This window comes from Clytia hemisphaerica, unplaced genomic scaffold (assembly GCF_902728285.1).
Source record: "Clytia hemisphaerica strain Z4C2 unplaced genomic scaffold, Clytia hemisphaerica genome assembly, whole genome shotgun sequence".
In the NCBI taxonomy this organism is placed as follows: domain Eukaryota; kingdom Metazoa; phylum Cnidaria; class Hydrozoa; order Leptothecata; family Clytiidae; genus Clytia; species Clytia hemisphaerica.
In genome coordinates, this window is record NW_027104057.1 from 257,172 (window position 1) to 276,724 (window position 19,553).

At 34.7% G+C, this 19,553-nt stretch overlaps 2 protein-coding genes across 2 annotated transcripts; both read right to left on the reverse strand.

Annotated features, from left to right (window-relative positions):
• Window positions 1-2,142: 2,142 nt before the first annotated feature.
• On the reverse strand, window positions 2,143-5,457 carry LOC136812256 (TNF receptor-associated factor 5-like). Its single transcript, XM_067068739.1, has 3 exons — window positions 5,293-5,457; window positions 3,966-4,205; window positions 2,143-3,316 (listed from the first exon to the last, which is right to left on the reverse strand). The coding sequence occupies exons 1-3, from the start codon at window positions 5,385-5,387 to the stop codon at window positions 2,458-2,460; spliced, it is 1,194 nt and encodes a 397-aa protein (XP_066924840.1). The 5' UTR covers window positions 5,388-5,457; the 3' UTR covers window positions 2,143-2,457.
• A 7,141-nt stretch (window positions 5,458-12,598) lies between these two features.
• Window positions 12,599-15,325, reverse strand: LOC136812218 (golgin subfamily A member 6-like protein 22). The gene is made up of 2 exons (XM_067068697.1): window positions 15,251-15,325; window positions 12,599-13,664 (listed from the first exon to the last, which is right to left on the reverse strand). Exon 2 carries the CDS (start codon window positions 13,640-13,642, stop codon window positions 12,599-12,601), a length of 1,044 nt encoding a protein of 347 aa, XP_066924798.1. The 5' UTR covers window positions 13,643-13,664; window positions 15,251-15,325.
• Window positions 15,326-19,553: the final 4,228 nt, after the last annotated feature.

Genomic DNA, 19,553 nt, shown 5'->3' on the forward strand with positions numbered 1-19,553 from the left:
AAATCGGGAAATGCAATTTTTCAGAATTGGGAAATGCAATTTCTCGGATTAGGGAGATTACACAGGCTTATAATTTTGATTTTAACTTTTGCAAGCTTTCAAACAGCAGAACTTCGTTTCCGGTGCCTGTGAATTATGAGATTAATCTATTAAACAGTTTCATATCCGTTTCCTCTCTTGGATCAGGTTCTTGCTTTTTAACTTTACAAAATCATTCAGGATTCCGAAATTATTAAATTTCATGGAATATCACAGACTGAATTTATGTTATTTTTGTCAACATATAAATTTCTCAATGAACTTTCCTCTTCTTGGCTAAAAAAACTTTTAATTTCAAGTGAAAAATGAAGGGAATGCTAAAATTTGTAAAATGAGGAGCCGCGGGTACCCTTTTGTGCACCTGTTGGGATCACGAGCAGACGAAAGGCAAGGGGTACCCCAACCTCGTTCCATGTGTATCATTAGCTTTTTTACTGCTTACTGATAGCGCTTACCGTGAATAACACAGGTCAAAATCATATATTGACGCTGTGCCGACGAATCGAGATTCTATTCAGCGCGCAATCAACGAAGACAAAAGTAACCATGACGACCATCCAAGATCTTGGATGAAGTTCAAAGTTGATATTTTTATTCCCGTCGTTGAAAACACAACTTAAAAAAGTCATCAATGCTTTGTAAAAAGAGTCAGCGATAGAGAATCATAACATAAAGTCTGTCTATTATTTCGATTCAATTAAAGTGACATTTCCATAATTAAAAGTTTATTAATTACTGTTATACATTTGGGGATCATGTTAAAGATTTCTTTCGAAATAAACTTATTTCACTTACACTTGGAGGTTTCTGGGGAATTCGTAAATAGTAAACTGTATACTGATACAGTCTGCTAGACATTAATGTGGTAATATTTGCTCTTCATCTTTGATTTTTTCTACAGTGATTAGATTGACACATGCGCGATAAAATTTCTATTATTGGTCTTCAGAGGTTAATATATTCTTTGAAAACTTAACCTCTGATACTCAGGGTAGATAGCGCTTGTAGATAATATATTTTCTGGCGTCTATCAGTAACGTAAATAAAGCCTGAAATACATGGGGACGAGGTTGGGGTACCCCTTGTCTTTCGTCTGCTCGTGATCCCAACAGCTGCACAAAAGGCGAAAAACTTTTTTTAAACGTGAACGCGAATGAAAATTTTCAGGATCTGTAATCAATATTAATTAAGACTCTCGTAGTAGAGATAGACGAAAATTGCATCATTGTTGCATAGAGTGGCAGGTTTCTGTTTTGAAATAATAACATTGCCAACTAATTCGTGTCGTTACAAAACAGGTATGTGGGTTCACTTACCCAATTCCAATTAAAAATCTCAAATAAAAATACTTTTGGAATGACTCATCGCTTTGCTTGTGGGATGTGAAAACTAGGCTACAAATATTCGGAAAAAAGTTTTTCAACAATATGCAAAGATGTTATAAACTGACAAAATTATTCTTAAATGGTATAGAGGTAATTAATAACAATATTGAACAACCTTTGTGATGCAGGTTGTAATTAGTTTTAATTGACTTTTACGAGTTCCATGTTGTCGCTTATTCAGGATATTATGTTTGCAGAAAAGCATCCGGGTATCAAAGCGGAAATTTAAGGAGACGAATATCGGAAAATCCAAATATTAACGCGTGACAAAGAGATGGGGTTTGATGGGGTTCACGACAAAACAATTAAGACTTTATTGGGTCATTTTACACTTACAAGCAAGAAAAGAGTTTCTAAGAGTCAGATTTTTAAATTAGCAAATTAAAAAATGGCATAAATTCGAATAAGAAGAAATTTTCTTCTCCAATAATGCAAATTTGGAGAAATTTTAAACAATTTGTTTCCCCCAGGGGTCACCACCTCAGTAAAATTAGTCTCTCTGTTAATAGTCAGGGTTCAGAGGTAGTTTGCGTATAAGTACAAAGAGTACAAATCATCCCCCTTGGGGCACTAGTACATTTCATCGAGCAATTTTCTTCCATAAATATCATTGGGTCGAAAGTATTTATGCAATGACTTGTTAGGGCGTTTTAAAGGCAAACGCCATCAGACTTAGGGAGTAACCTCAACAAAATTCGTTAGGAATTCAAAAGGACTCGAGACTATATCAATATTCTACAATCATTTATTCATTTCCAAAAGATTGTTTAAAAATACAATTAAAAATAATATTTACAGCTCAAAACTTTTCATTTAAAGACAGTTATTCCCTGAAAGAATTGTTTATAGCATTTTTGAGGGATAAGTCACATTGTTTCCGATTTTGCATGAGCTAAAATATTCTTGCTTGTGGTAGCGTTCATCTAATTTGAGAGGGAAAGCTAGAAAGCTTAGCTCCTCGGCTCCTCTTCGTTCTCTCCCTCCTTTCTGATCGAGAAAAAAATTTCATATTAAATTGTTGCTGATTACAATTTTACTCAATCTCAAATATGAAAGTGATAGTATCGTCTTCAAAGATTTTCGGCAATTTGCGGTGGCTGATAGTTGTCCCCCAACCGCCACTTCCTTTCTGCTCATCTTCGGGCCGTGTGTAATCGTCCTTCCAACGGCCCTCACCTGCAGACCTTTTGATAGTCTGTGATGCGATATCAGCACCATTGATGCAAAATTTGAAAGAGAAACGGTCATAGCTCATTGGCCAGGTAAGCATGTCATCAAAAGGGCCTGGAACGAGGTCGAAAGTTGCGGTAATGTGTGTTCCAGTATAGTTTCCATTCCCATTCAAATACACTTTCAGCATTCCTTTATAACCTTCCAAACAGAAGAACGAGGGTGAATGGATTCGATTATTGAATTCTCTAGCATCATCAAACTTGCTGACAAAATCGGTAATTTCCCACGTGAATGGACATTGAGGTGTGGTTAACAGACTTTGAGCCATCTTTTTACTCATTGTCAAACCTCTGTCAAGCACAGCTAATTGCTGGTCTTTGATTCCACATTCATCCCTCAATTGAAGCAAATCTTCTTCGTTTTCCTTTGTTCTTCTTTCATTTTTTTCCAATTTTGCTTCAATTTTGACAATCTTTTCATCCTTTGCCTCCATTTGTATACTAAACCGAGTGTTTTTTTCATCGACTGATTTTTCCAAACGGTGCAAAACAGCTTCATTCTCTGCTTTAAACTTATTGAGATTCTCCTTGGTGTCTTTCAATTTTCGTTCCAACTTTGCCAGTTTTTCATCTTTGGTTTTTAGTTGTTCTGTAATTCTGATTTCTTTGATTTCTGCGTCTCTTCTCATTTTGACCAAAACTTCTTCATTCAGTCTGAGCCTAAGAAAAGGATATGATAAAGTCAAGATACACCTCAGTGTCACAGACCCGGTGGGACACCAGCCCTTCAGGAAAACTTGGCCAAAACTTCTTCCCCTGTGGGAGAAATACCCTCACTGGGAAGTTCATTCAAATTCATTCATCTCCACTGGATTTTTCGTGTTTGGAACAATAGAATTTCTATCCTCATCGGGATTTCGAAGAAAGTTTTCATCTCAACCCGAGTTAAACATTTAATCACTATACCGATTACTCGGAATGTTCCCAGATAGTTCACGCTACGTTCTTGGGACCATAACGTTTAATGAACGTTAGAACAACGCTATAAGCTACAACCAGTGCCGAAATATATTGGCAATTTTGTGTATTTTTCAGAATTCAAAGCTCGCGTGAGAATCGCAATTTCAGTACTTCTACTTTGTTTCAGGGGATTTTCGCTTTGGGAGGGGTTAAGTGGCTTCCAGGCTATGTTCTCAGCTATTTTGGAACATTTTTGAGCTTTTAGATCCTGATATCCTAAGGTCGAAAGTCGAAAGTCTGATGTTAAAACTCAGAGTGTTAAAACTCTACTTTCTAACCGTACTTTAAAGCACTTGCGGTTTTAAAGTGCAAGAGATTCCATATTGAGGTTCCATAGACTAGACATTACCTTTCTTCCACTTTGATTAGCCTCTCGTCTTTCATTTTCAACTGTTTCTTCAAAGTTGAGTTGGTCTCTTCATTTTCGTTCCGTATTTTATTCAAGATGTCTCCCATCTTCATGATCTGATCGGTTTTCAGTCTCATCTGGTCCTCAAAATCTAACTTCATATTCCGAACTTCTTTTTGGATTTGAAACGTATTGTAACCATCTTCCATCATCTTGCTTGATTGGAATGATTTCAAATATCTGAAAAGATGGCACGCGTTAGCGATTAGTTTATTTACAGTGAGGTTTGCACTCAAAAAAAGGGAGAATATAATGAATGTGATTGGTTAATTTGGGGGTATTTAGCAGACTTGGCCCCGAATCAAACTAACACAATAAAACTCCGTGTCAGCTAATGACTATGCTTCAAATATCTTAAGATCTCTTGGATGCAAAACTGTACCGAATTTTGTTTTACTGTCAAATAATAATTTTATAATGCTATCTCAAAAATGAAAAAGCAGTCTTATTTGGGATGTTAGTTTTATACTAAAATATACAGGAAACTACAGAGAGAGGTAATCAAGTTAGTCACAAAGGAATTTCTTTTTAGGAACTATCAACAGTGGTCAGTAGTTTTTGGTCTAGGACGGAAAACGGATTTTACATAGCAATTTTAGGACATAATCTTGAAATTTGTGAGAATTATACATAATTTTGAGACGTCTTCATTTACTTCACTATAAGACGGATATCCATTAGATCTTAAAATCTAAAATAAGTTACATTTAGGTATCACAGGGGAAAATAGCACCTTATTGCTCAAGAAATAGATTATCAAATCGAGGAAGTGGTAAATATAAAGTGTCTGGAGAAGTACCACTAAATAAAGTGTTGACATTCCATTCCATAGGGGGGTGGACGAACATTTCCAGGGGTAATTCGAGCAGAATTTCCAGGGGGTCTTAAAGAGTGTTTCTTTTTCATTTTTCAAGGGGGTAATAAAAATATATCGAAAATTCTAGGGGGTTATAATAGACTGATTTCAATTCGTCCACCATCACTTTAAGGTATGAAAAGAAATTTTCCAAGGGTCTTTTTACAAATATTTCCATTTTCCAGGGGGTATCCACACATTTTCAAATTTTTTTTTTACTTGAAAAGGTTTGCCAACCCCGGTATGGAAATTTAATGGAATGGCCCATTACTATAACGCTTTCTGAAACTGGACCCGACATGAAGTTTCATCACGCTGACACACAACATGGTCTTATCTTTCATCCATATCGTTTGATGCACGTTCAACAACGTTGTGTACCAGGGAGGTTAGGAAATAAATTAGACCAACCTTTCAAATCTCGCTTTTGGATCTTCGTCTTGGAAACAATCTTCCTCTTCTCCTTCCGAGCAAGAATGATCGAATGAAAGAGATCGCCTATCCATTGTTCTTTTATTGGCTATCCTTCTTGCAATCAAATGCCAAAAGTATCGAAACTTTGTGGTTTTATATTGCTTTTTGTGGTCGGAAAGATAATTACATCATTTCATAAGACTATTATTTCCATCCACATTAAGAAACGCACGTAGAAAGTTTTATTGATTAGAGTAGCTTTTCTTTTTTAATACTTAATTGATAACCACTAACAACAAACTCTTTATACGGAAGTTTCCCGGATCCGTAATTTCTTTTATTTAGTTTATGATGGTATGATTGTTTCCACGATTCTTAATAATTATCGGCCAGTACCCGTCAAATTCTGAATATTGAAACTTTTGTCAAGTTTACCCCCAAGAGTAGTATATAAATTCTGTTCTCGAGAAAAGACGGATATAGGTCTAGATGAAAAGAAAAAAAAACAAATTTCTTTTCTTGAACTTGGCATACATGCTGTTACGGTGTAAGAGTATTAGGAACTCAGTCCGATACTGGCTGGATAATTACTAAAAGTAGAGGGAAAGAATTTCATAAAAGAGATTTTCTAACTGCAAGCATTACAAAGGTAACATGGAATGAAGAAAGATTCCGCTTGGACCAGAGAAATGGGATGAAATAGAAAAAGTGCTTCTCTGATTAACCAAAGTGTTCTGATAGTGTCTATTGAAAACTCCTTTGTTTTAGCTTTAATTTCGTCGTTACAAAAAGTTCAGAAAAAAACTGCTCGCCATGCGAAGAGGGCTGGTTTCTATATGCTGTGTTTATAAAAGTGGTTTTATGTTTTTCGTTTTTGATCCATTACTTTTTAAACTTTCAGTATCCAGTAACAAATTTTACACTAACTTGTAGTCTGAAAGAATTCTCATCACAATGATACCAAATTATTTCTAAAAACATTGATAGAAATTCATCAAAGACAGATTTGATCCTTATTTTCCTGCACTTTAGCTTTTAATCTAATTATGCGGTCATGATCATTGAGTTTCAAGCCGAAGGCTAGAGGTCAATCTCCTTGGTAGGATTTGAAGCCAACAAATCCTACCAAAGTTGCGCGGCCTTGAGCGACCCGCCTGGTTTTTACACAAATGACAGATTGAAACTAAAATTTACCGCTTAATTTCGAAAAATATATCACTCGAAAACAAAGGAATTGCTAAATTCAATCCGTCATCAAAAATTTGAAACTCAATGGTCATGATGCCGTTATATCATTAGAATCGCTAGAAAATTATGAGCAAGAAAATAAAGGTGTCTTTTGGTATAAAAGAGGTCTCCCCAAAATATAAGCCCCTAAAGTTTACGTATAATTTGACCTGAAACAAAAGAATTTCGTCAAACCACGCTAATTATACAACTTTTTTAAAGCAACAACAAAAGAAATCCATTAGCTCGAAACAAACTCCCTTAAGGGCAAAGGACCTGGTGTATGACGAGCCGTTTGTCTATTGTTCTGAAGAAGCTGTTTTTCCATCTCTTTACATTCCTCTGCTTGGGCAGAAATCTTCTTGTTCAGTATTTCCAAAATCTTAATATCCTGGATAGCAATTAATATGCCGCCATTTTAATTGAGAGCGGCAACACCGCTTAAAGTGTTCATTAATTAACCGGTAGACGGATCATGTAGTTTAAATAAATTTTGATGTCTGAAGGGGAACTTTCAGTTTCCGAAAACATATTAAAAACGTATTCAAAGAATTCATATATCAACAAGTATAAGGTCTATCTGTCTTGTATAGTACAAATGAGTCTTTTTGACTCGAACCTCTATAACTCGAATGTCTCCTTGACTTGAAAAAGATTCATGGTTACTTCAGCTAACCAAGGAATTATTATAGATACTGGAAAAACAACTGGCTAATTTTTGCAAATTTCTCATGTACAAGCCTTGTCCACAGTGATGACAGTATTGTTAACCCCCCTTCCACCATTAAAGTGATTCTTCATAGCATTTTAATTGCATTTATCATCAAATTACACTTATCCAATTCCCAAATGAGACTTTAAGTTCTCCTCTGAGATTCAAACTCTTCTAGTTAATTGCTAATTATAGGTCGTTATGACGTTTTAAATTGCGAGAAAGATGCAAAAACATGCTATGTATAAGAAATTGAGTATTGACACCAGAAATTTTTAAACTTCAACCTCAAAAAATCCACTGTGCCACCACATGCCACCAAAAGATTTTCATACCACAGTGGAGCTGTGACACTCATGTCTAATATATGTCAATCTCAGCTCTTCTCGCAGAAATATAAGAAAAATTTTCCCAATTCAAAATTTCGTGTCATTATAAGCATTTTGTTTGATTTTACTTGTCTGGTGATGTTTTTCTCACACCAGATTTCATAAATGTATCCGCTTGGTATACTCAACGATGTAAAAATAATAGATAACCAACTACCTCTAGAAGGCACTTCTCCCAAGAGAACAACCATTGTTTTCCTATTGAAATGAGCACTCCTTTAAAAAGCTCTGTGTGCAGTGCGTGTTATGCTTTTAGCTAGATTTTGACACACTTTTTGACATCCACTGAATTGATAGAAAATTTGAATTGTTATTTACTGCAAATTTTGGAATTGTTTTCAAAAGATAAAGGTACCAATCTTTAGACAAATTGACTACGGATCGGCCTGATACCACTTAATCTTCTTCTGGATAAATAAACGCTCATAAAATGCTGTTATCGACCGCCGAAGGCGGTTAATTTTCCGAGCTGTATACGGGTGAAAAAGTTGGATTCAAAATTTGTCACAACTGTGCTATCCTTTTGAATATTTTAAAATTTGACTCGCCCATTCTGCACGTTTTGCAGAATTTTCTGGGTTAAAGGTTTGAGCAGCTGAGACAAATTTGAGATATTTGTAGAATCGCTGGTTTTCTGAAATATGTGGCGTTTTACTGCGGAGATAAAAAAAGCATTTTTTCGGAGATGACGATGTTAAGCATGAATAGATGAAAAACATGCTGTGGCGCCCCGCTAGGGAGATAAATGTTAAGTAAATAAAAAAACTTGAAGTATTTATCAGCTTCTGATTCAAACCACAAGTGATTAAAAACAACTCAAAATATACTAGGTCATCAAAATCAATGATCTCGTCAAGCAACATAACAAAACTGCCACAGTGGTTAAGCTTATACATTTTTTTTTTTATAAGCATACAAAAATCCGTAAACCGGCTCAGAGATACTTAGGTTCAAAGCTTAATAAGGCTGAAAAATGATTGAGTGAATGCTTAAATCTAAAACACAAATTTAGGGAAATACTGAAGATCCGCAAAACTCCAGCAAAAATCAGGAAAAAAACATTTTTCCTAGGCTCAAGTAATGTTTGCCATATGCTTAATTTTTCCCCATATCTGAGCCTATATGCTTATAAGTGCAATGCTTATAAAAAATATCCATATTTTCAAGTTAAATCACGCAAACGAGAGTGTCGAAGTGGATCATTGTCTAAACCGATGAATTCTTCATCAAATTTAAGGCGGTCGTTATCCAGTGATGTGAGCACTGTTCTAGTCTGAAAAATATATGTGTGATTTGAAGTGCGATATCTCACGAATGAAAAGTGCATGAAGGTTGCCTGATACAAAATAAACAGATGAATGTTTATAGAACAATAATATCTAATTAAAAAATTCCTTCTGTGAGGCTGCCTATAGGAAAATACACTTTTTCTAACCCAAATTTTAGAAAAATATACATCACGTGATCGATTCTGTCCAATAGAAGGTTACAAATGAAGCAAGTTTTTATCTAATTGCACTTTTTACGATGCAAAATGTCTTTAATATTTTTACAACCGTAACACGGATGTTTTTTGAGAATCAAGGCAAGTTGGTTATCTATTATTTTTACATCGTTGGTATACTAGCATTTATATTTCTAGAGTTCTACAACATCGCGGGATTCGTCATATTTACTTTATAATGGTTCATAATATTTACTTCATTATTCAAATTTTAACTGAATTTTTCTTTCTGACGATTTTGATAACGCCAATTTGATAAGTCCAGTAAAGTGACTAATAGATTCCGCAATTTTGAATTTTTTACTTTCGATATGAAATTTCGAAAAAGCAAAACAATAAAACATTTATTACAAAACGTACTACGATGGCCCTGAGATGTCACTGTTTCGTCAAAAAATTTTTAGTTTCATCACAATATTTATAGTTTCGTCACAAAATTTTCAGTTTTGTCACATCAAATTTTTAGTTTCGTCACAAAATTTTTAGTTTTGTCACATGAAATTTTTAGTTTCATCACAGAGAGTGTTTCGTCACAACTTTCCAGGACTTTTCAGTGTTATATCACGAAACTTTCGGTGTTTCATTATTAATATATTTCTTTATGAAACTAAAAATAAAACTTTCTTTCTTGCTTTTAAATACATGTTTGGCATGAAGGATCCATATTTAAAAAGGCGACATTTTTACCGCCAGTGATTAAGGGTGTTGATGAAAACGCAATTATTATTTTCCTACTGCGATACTCTTCGATACTCTTTTATTGAGATATTGAAAAATATTTCAGGCCTCCTTTTCAAAACGCAGTTACCAAGATAAGTCATGATACATGATTTTGAGCTTTTTGACTCTGTTTTCAAATTTATTATTCTCTGATGCAAACGAATTTGTTTGCGATCAGATATTTCAATCAATGAAGTAGCTAGAAGAGAATTGTTAATCTTTGTCAGGCAAAAAAGTGAAGTCTTAATATCGTGCGTCATATTTTTAACCAAATTAAGTCGCTCTCTTAGGTGTAGTAGTGTCGCCACCCTTTTCTTGTTTGAATTATTTTTTATAGAGTGTTCACAATTAAAAGATTTACTTACGAGAAAGATTTCTTGCAGCTAATTTAGAAAGCCTCGTTGCTATAGCCTAATATTCCCTACTTTAATGTCAGAAAATTTCGCGTCTAGAAAATTTTGTGAATGACCCCTTAATTATCGAAATTAAATGGCGCGAAAAAAATCTTTTGACTGATCAGAGAGATGTGCTGATTCCTGAGAACTAATTCCTATGAAAAACGAGCTTCTCAGTTTTCTTTGTATGTCTTTTTCGCAAAATAATATGAAAACAGGTTTTTGCACCTGATCCAGTTTTCGCCTACCGCCACGAGAGAAAAAAAAGTTTTTTTTTAGTTTCATAAAAAATATATTAATAATGAAACACCGAAAGTTTTGTGATGAAACACTGAAAAGTCCTGGAAAGTTGTGACGAAACACTGAAATTCTGCGATGAAACACTAAAATTCTGTGAATTTTTGGGACGAAACTAAAAACTTTGTGACGAAACTAAAAACTTTGTGACGAAACTAAAAATTTTTGTGATGAAACTAAAAAAAATTGTGATAAAACACTGAAATTTTGTGACGAAACAATGCCATCTCAGGGCCATCGTACAAAACCCTATCAAAGTTCATGAAACTAAAAATAAAAATATGAAAAATACTAAATTAAAAAAAATGGTCAATTGGAAATGTTTTTCTGTTTGTTTTTCCTTCAAAAAGGGACTGGATCTAGCGGTATGGATTTGCTGCGTATTCAGGCAGAGCTAAAAAGAAAATTCTGTAAAAATCTGAAACTAAAGTCTGTCTCGAAATAATTTGCAGCTGGAGAAAAAAATGGCTGTAACTTTTGATAGAATTCGAATCAAGTTGCGGTTTTGTGCTCGTTAAAAAGATATTCGTAAGTGGAATATTATCAAGTAAAAAAATTGAGAAAAAAAAGGAAAATGAAAATGAAAAATGAAGAAGAAAAAAATAAACCTCTTGTAGAAATGTGGTATAATTATCATTTTCACAGGAGTGATTCTTCAATCTTAGATCATTATCACTGTCAAAACATTTTTCAAAAATATTCATTCAATCAAAAGATATCAAACAAAATTTATTGCTGGTTGACTCTATAAAGTAGTAAAAAACGACAAAAAAAACGAAAAAAACTGCCTTTTGTCGATCAACCAGCAATAAACTTTGTTTGATATCTTTTGATTAAATGAATATTTTTGAAAATTTTTTTCACAGTGATGATGATCTAAGATTGAAGAGTCACTCCTGTGAAAATGATAATTATACCACATTTCTACAAGAAGTTGATTTTTTTCTTCTTCATTTTTCATTTTCATTTTCCTTTTTTTTCTCAATTTTTTTACTTGATAAAATTCCACTCACGAATATCTTTTTAACGAGCACAAAACCGCAACTTGATTCGAATTCTATCAAAAGTTACAGCCATTTTTTTCTCCAGCTGCAAATTATTTCGAGACAGACTTTTTTTTAATGCAATATTCAATTCTGTCGAAAAATAGTCCGAAGCTTCACGATTCATGATTCATTAGTTATTTGAAATAATCTTCTTGGCACCTGAATGTATCAGACCTATCAATAAAGACCATCTTCTAGATTATAATGATTAGATACCATAGGAAATCCCAATCTTCGTTGAAAACAAGGAAGTGAGAATCGAGCAAGGTTTTCCCAATTTAATTATCACTGACAAAAGCTTTATTCTATATATATCCTATCGACCTTAGTGTAGTGGTAGAGCATCCGGCTACGGATCACAAGTTCGTGGTTTCAAGCCCCAGCCGGGTCATACCAAAGATCCCCGAAATGGCACTTGATGTCTCTCTGCTTGATGCACAGCAATTAAGAGAAGGATCAGAGGTAAGATGAGACATCCAGGGGGAAAGAGTGGCGCCCTCCACCCAACCTTCGGGTGGACAGCTATCGAAAGAGGAGAATTCGGGCATACTATATATCCTAAGGTATATCAAAAATAATTTCATGAAAAGTAATCTAGTTTTATTCGTTATTGCTACATGCACCCTTAAAACGTCATTTTAAAAATCTACCAGCTTTAAGTTTTTTCTCATAAAATACTTGCATCGAAAGTTACAGCATCTATAAGGTATCCCGTAGAATTTTTCGCCTCAAGACAAAATTAGTGAATGAATTTTAGTGACAACACTCTCGACCTAGGTAATGACATAATATTGAAAACACAATACCATGAATCTGAATAGCTGTTAGTTCCAATTTAATTGAATGACCAGGTAACTTGGATTAGGTCAGGAGAACGGGTTTTTATTTTTTGTTATTTTGTTTTGAACAACGTTCCTTGCATTTCTTGGTTGGGAATCTTCTTCCCCCGCTTTACCCCCTAAAAGGGGTTTCACTCAGTGTTGTGAGTGTTTGATTTTCCAAGGCAACCCCAGCTAACGTGTCAAAACCCCTCCCCAGATCAAGAAAACTGAATGAAAATCGCTTCTGAGTGTTCCAATTTGCGACCTTTGTTTTATAAAACATGGGTGAAGCCATTTTGTTCCGTTCGCAAATTCCTTCAATTTTAATTCCCAAACGAACGGAAACTTCCGGTGAAACAGAGGACACTTTTTTGCTTCCTTAATATTGGTTACTTCCCAAACGAACGGACAACGGTTCTCGGTGAGGACACTTTGCGTCAGCTTTTTACCTTCATTCAACTTGAACATGATTTCCCCGAATTGTCGTTCACTTGTTTCCCGATCAATGTGCATCACTTCCGAAATTTCGCCCGATTTTTTCCATAACATTTCTTCGACTTGTGATATTTTTTCACCTTTCTCACCAATTTGATAATACAGTTGGATATATTTCTCTTTTTGTTCGTTCATTCTTGATTCCAACTCGATCAGCTTCTCAGCTTTCATATTCATTTCGGATGCAAGTTTACCGATCTCTTTTTCGTTTCCCTTTCCGTGTTCCTCGACCTCATTTATTTTCTCTTCCAAAATGAAAATTCGCGTATCTTTCACTTGAAGTTCTTCCAACAAACTTTTGTGTTTTTCCTCATGTTCCGTTCGCATTTCCTTCATTTTTTCTTCACACTCCGTCAAATTCGTTCTTAATTCTTTAATCTGTTTCTCTTTTTCCGTTTCCTGTTTTTTCATTTCTTTTTTGATTTCCGCGAGTTCCGTTTGCATTTTCTCCGTCTCCATCAGATGTTTCTTCGTTTCCTCTTTAGTTTCGGCTAGTTCCGCTTTCAGTTCCTGGAGCTGCTTTTCCTTTAGTTTCATTTCCTCGTGGAACTTTGATTCCTTAGTATCAGCATCAGACTCAATTCGACGAATCCATTTCTCATGGCCGTCAACTTTTCCTTGCACAACTTTCAAAAGGTTTTCTTTTATCTCTTTTATCTGGTCTTCGAAATCATGTTTCATTATTCGTATTTCATTCTGCAACTCCTGAACTTCAGGCACATCAACGGATTCAGACGCCATTTTGTAGCGAAAACTTGGAAATCTATCAAAAGAATAATCAGAAAATAACATTTACCGAAACGCCCCGGGCGTTTAATAAATTTTTTGTTTTTAAAAGGGGCGTTTATTCGAAGGGGCGTTTATCAAATAACCGAGGCCACTTTACCATTGTGAATTGGAACCTTATTTTGTCTTCTCATTATTATTTGAGTAAAAATATATCAATTTAGGGCTGTAGAAAAGGGTCAAAATCATAATGAATACTAAAAGGATACATCTATGGTATATCTAAGTTTTCCTTTATATTATACTGTCTTAGGGCTTACAGCATAGTATTTACAGCTACTTATTTCAAATAGGCGTCCCTCCTGGAGGGGAGCCGTTTATTCGAAGGGGCGTTTAGTTGAGGGGCGTTCTTTATTGATTTTTCCTTAAAGGAGGGGTGTTTTTTCGAGGGGCGTCTAAAAGAAGGGGGTGTCTCTTAATTGCAAGCAAAGACAGTAAAAGATTAGTCAATAGTACGGAAGCCGAGAAGGGACATCCAAACTTTCTTTTTTGTCGACTTTTTTTCTTTTTTTGCCGACATTTTTTCTTTTTTTGCTGACTTTTTTTCTTTTTTTGCCGACTTTTTTACTTTTTTTGCTGACTTTTTTTCTTTTTTTACTGACTTTTTTTCTTTTTTTGCGGACTTTTTTTCTTTTTTTGATTTGAAGACTTTTTTTCTTTTTTTGCCGACATTTTTTCTTTTTTTGCGGACTTTTTTTCTTTTTTTGCGGACTTTTTTTTCTTTTTTTCAAAAAACCCCCGGGTTTAAAAATGGCATGGTTTGTTATGTTTTAGTGTCTAGATCTCGAGATAATTCATATCTAAGACTAAGGTGTATATATACTGAAAAACTGCTGACTCAGCTGAAAATATCGATAATTTTCAATACTTAAACCAAAATATCTGTCGAGATCTAGACATCGAAAGTTAACAAACAATACAAATTAATTAGAGCTATCCAGCCGCCAGCTGTGAGAAAGATTTTGCCTAAAAAATGCTCCCAGCAAAATGCTGACGTCATCGGAAAACGCCATTTTCGCCAATTCATTGGTAGCCTCCGATAGCTGATTTTCAGACCTTGAAAAAAACGTTAAGGGGGGGGGGGACTTTTGATAAGTTCTATTGATTAACTAAAAATCGATTCACTCGAAAACTGCAGGAGATTCGAAGGACAATTTTTTCTTGTTAACTCTACACTTTATTTATTAGCAGCATAATATAAAAAATTTGCCCTCGTCGAAAAGCAGTCTCGAAAAGTAAAGTTAAATTAAAAAAAAAACCTTTTTTAAAAAAAAAATAGAAAAAAGTCCGCAAAAAAAGAAAAAAAGTTTTCAAAAAAAGAAAAAAGTCCGCAAAAAATGAAAAAAAGTTTTCAAAAAAAGAAAAAAAGTTGACAAAAAAAGAAAAAAAGTCAGCAAAAAAAGAAAAAAAGTCGGCAAAAAAAGAAAAAAAGTCGACAAAAAAAGAAAGTTTGGATGTCCCTTCTCGGCTTCCGTACAATAGAGAGACAGACTTATAAAATGCAAAAGTAAGTTAAGAACATAAGGACACAAAACCGAAGTATTAGAACTGAAAGTAACATACCGTTTGACGAGAAAAGATTGTCTTTTCACAACCAACTCCACTCTACCATATGACAGACAGAAAAAACTGTAATGATTATTTTTCTTCGACCAGTGACAACTGATTTTAGAGTAAATGAACTCATATCTAAAAGCCTATTCATCAAGGGTATACATCGTTTCACTAAAGAAACTATCAACCAACTTTAAAGCATCAGCAAGATGCTAAACTAATGTAAAAGATAGAGGAAATAAACAAATAAAAGCATCAGGCTAAGCCAATCTATTTATTCTAGGGGAGGCGAAATGTTTTTAATTAATCCTGGTGAGGATAAAAATACCCTTTAAATTTCAATGGAAATCTCACTCCTATGCATGTTTGAGCTATAAACAATAGAATTTGAAAACTGAAGAATTGAAGCCGGTAATTTTTCGATCACCATTAGCATTTACCTTTTCCGTGTAATCCTACGAACTAAAATAATTCAATTGGATCACCGAGACAGGGGTGTACAAAAGACAATTCTTTCAGACTATTCTTAATATGCGTAAGTCAAGATTACGTCATTTTCCCTATTGGAAACACCCGAAAAAACCGTAATACGACACATGTGTTGCTATTTTTAGTAACACTCACGGGCCAAATTCCGGTGTTTTAAGGTGTTTCCGATAGGGAAAATGACGTAATCTTGACTTACTCATATCAAGTATTGATTGCTTTATTTCATGATTGCTAAAGAAGAAGTATAATCACTGGTTCGAGGACCGTTCAAACCAACTATCACAGTCCTTAAATGTCGACGCAAAAATGGCTTTGGAGGTTCCAACACTTTTTTAAACATCAACACAAAATATAAAATGTGTCTTTTTTCAGGTCGGTCGAGTCTTATATAGCAAGCAGTTTTGTCTCAGTGGTATGAAATAGAGCTAAAGGATTTCATATTGAATGTTTGAGAAACATCCAGCACTTTATTGTGCATCATGACATCACTTAGCCAAAAATTATTATCAACCTATTGTCATATCAATCTAGTTTAACTGCAAGATCATTAAAAATGGATACATCATCAAGTTTAATGACTTTTAGTCATTGCTTGAACCACAACGAAGGCCTACCCTTTCCCTTTCCTGTTAAAAGCTTATTTATTGAGACGTTAGAGTGTGGGACTCTTCAATGATTTTCGTCAGTTGTGAGTGTTTCTGATTACGCTTTGGTTTGGTTTGAAGTGTTTGTTGACAAACAACCTCTGGGTGATGAATTGATGCGTTTATTTAAACTTATGCGATAAAGAGACAACAGCTTTAACGTCAGGCTTAAAGTGAAGATATCATCACCTTCAACGTACAAGAAAAATCTTTTGGTTTGAATTGGTGCATTTACGTGTATTTATTTGAGAAAGTGAAAGTTACTTTGTGAAATAAGAACAAACATCGTTATACGAAGAGGGAAGTTCTAAAGTTAAGAAAGACATTAACGCAAAGAATATACAACAACAACAACAACAACAACAACAACAACAACAACAACAACAACAACAACAACAACAACAACAACAACAACAACAACAGCAACAAACAAAACACGTTATAAGAACATACGACACTCACCTATAAAGAATCTATCAACAATGTCGTCCACGCAAATTTTTGCAAGATTTTCGTTCTTCATCTTGTGTTCGTTATTTCTTCACCTTGCTGTTTTGGAGGATCGGACGACCTGCAATGCAATGAACATCATGTTTTCAGGTTTGTAAATTCCGACAATATTCCCGTGCGTTGAAGGGGGTACTATCCTTGAAGTAAGGTAAATTTTTTCCAAATAGGGTTAGGTTTGTCCATGCGTAAGAGAAGAGTATATTAGGCCCCGGGGGTTCTAGTTTTGGGAGGTGATGGGCATGTCAGAGCCAAAGTTCGCATATCGACCATTTGAGAAACTCAATTTCGAAAATGTTGACCCTCGTTGAGTTTGTACGACCCTTTGTTTGAGAGAATATTTTAGAGTGTAAAAAGGGACCCTGATGGCTCGCACATACCCGACACCCATTTTGCCTAGACACCCTCCCTCATGTCAAATTAAAGCGCTCCCAAAAACAAACATTTTGTTGCCATTTTTACCACACACTCGAATCCAACCCCCCAAACAAACCATAGGCGTAGCCAGATACCCTGTAAAATTCATGGATGAGAGCGGTTTTTACGACACTGTAATTATTGTCTTTGTTTAATCAAAAGATAATGAATATGTCATAAGCGTCTGCACTCCCTCATAAATTTTGCAGGGTATCTCGCTTCGCCTATGCAAACACCAATATTTCATTGACCCTAAACAGGATCTTTAAGCCAGTTAGAATGGTGGTTAATGAAAGTGTTAAACAGTAAAGAATGGAAAATTCTGGCTCTTAAATTCCAGCTTTGGGTAAATACTCTTAATAGGGGGTGCTGTGACAAGGGGACGGTTGTAAATGATAGAGATTTGTGGGAATTCTGATGTATTACGTGTACTTGCTCTCTAATTTTAGATGATTCGCCAGCATTGGCAGGGAAAGATTTGACAGGTGAGACTTTTGAGATTTTTTTAGCATTTTCGCAGACGAGCATTCTCTTGTCAACTCCTGAGATTTTTGGTTGTCTTTTAAGGCTTCCAAATAGAAAGCATATAATATATGAATTGAGAAAATATAAGTTTTTTTTCATTTTTAATTTGAAATAACGACAAAACGATTTGAAAATATATTTCAGGGTCATTAGAAATTTGCCTACCGTAGGGCAAGATTTCAAAAGATGATTGCACAAGATGATATGTTTCTATAGCCCATTTTGCAGGACATCTCTATAAATCACCATACACTAAACTCAGAATTTGATGGAAATATCATTTTTCTAATCCAAATAGGTTGCAGAGATATTGAAGATTGTACGAACGAACAATATCATGAAGCTATCATAGTTTTATGTAAATTAAACAGTGTATACACGCAGGTGGTTCGTGATCGATGTCAGAAGACGTGCAAAATATGTACCCCTTGAACGTCATCGGTATCCGCACCAGGAATTGCCATCAGGGATCAAGTTTTAAGTTGTGTTTTATTCACTTTACTTCTTTTTGTAGAATACAGTCAACTCTCTTTAACTAATCTTTCTAAATTATTCTTACTAAAATATTGATCCCCACAGCTCGAAATCAGTATAAAACACTTTCTGTAATTTGAATCTTTCTCAAATTCGAAGAAAATTCTTGGTCCCTTGAAGATCAAGAGGGAACCAACTTTATTTAATACTGTTAAGATTTGTAATCATTGCACCTCGTTTTTGGAGTTTGATTTTAAGTAGTACACACATTGTTCAAAAGAAAAGAGAATTTGGAGGAAATACACCTTTCTCGTAATTATAAAGTTATTAACTCACAATGACTCAGGAAAATAGAGAACCCTCCTACCATTTGTCTGGTCTGTCTTCTGTCCTTCTTCTGTCGTCTAGAATGTCTCCTTGCCTCAACTCAAGTCAATTCGTTTGCACCGTTTAGTTTTCCTTATGAACTTTTATAAAAAACTCTACAACTCGATTCTCTACAACTCGATTCTCTATAACTCGAATGTTTCCCGAACTCGAACAATTTTTCTGATCCCTTGCTACAATTCGTACAATCTGAACAATTTAAGCCTAACGGGACACCATAGAACTTAATTCCCGTAGAAATCAGTTAAGCCCAATACGGTATAGCCTATCTCCTATGTGTGTAGAAATTGAGGTCATGTATTTCTACATTAGCTGCACGGCCGGCGTGGTTTTTATACACTGCTAGAATCAGGGGGGGGTCGATACTAAAATCTAGGACATCAGGATGTTTAGTGGCGTGGTGGTATACCCAAAAAAATCAAAAATCCTTTTAGTACAATGGGTGCTAAAATACCAAAAAGGTGGTATCCAGAATAAAATTTGAGAATTTTAGTTACTTAATTAGTTAGTAATTTTCATAATCTTATGAATTTTTTTTTCAGAATATTTCGTTATTTATTCAAATTTTTTGCAATTTTTCAAAAAAAATTAAAATTTTCTCATTTAAAGAAATTATGCAACTATTTTTACATCCAGTCAAATGTCTTTAATGCTTGCTCAATTCATAAAGCATCATTGTTTAAAAGTATCAATTTTTGAGAAAAATGAAAGCTCTGTTGCAAATATCAGCACTCTTGAGAAAGATGGTCCCGAGAAGACAAAATTTTTCCTTAAAATACCAAGATTGGGTAGTCTGTGTCAAAATGTCCCTAAGAAATTTAGTACATGGGTACTAAAATACCACTTCTCTAAAATTGGGTGGTGGTATG

Coding starts and splice junctions, on each gene's coding strand:
- LOC136812256 (XM_067068739.1), bottom strand. CDS start 5,387: ATGGATAGGCGATCTCTTTCATTCGATCATTCTTGCTCGGAAGGAGAA. Junction 4,206..5,292: donor CCAAAAGCGAGATTTGAAAG/GTTGGTCTAATT, acceptor CCATCTTTTCAG/ATATTTGAAATCATTCCAAT. Junction 3,317..3,965: donor CTAATCAAAGTGGAAGAAAG/GTAATGTCTAGT, acceptor TCCTTTTCTTAG/GCTCAGACTGAATGAAGAAG.
- LOC136812218 (XM_067068697.1), bottom strand. CDS start 13,642: ATGGCGTCTGAATCCGTTGATGTGCCTGAAGTTCAGGAGTTGCAGAAT.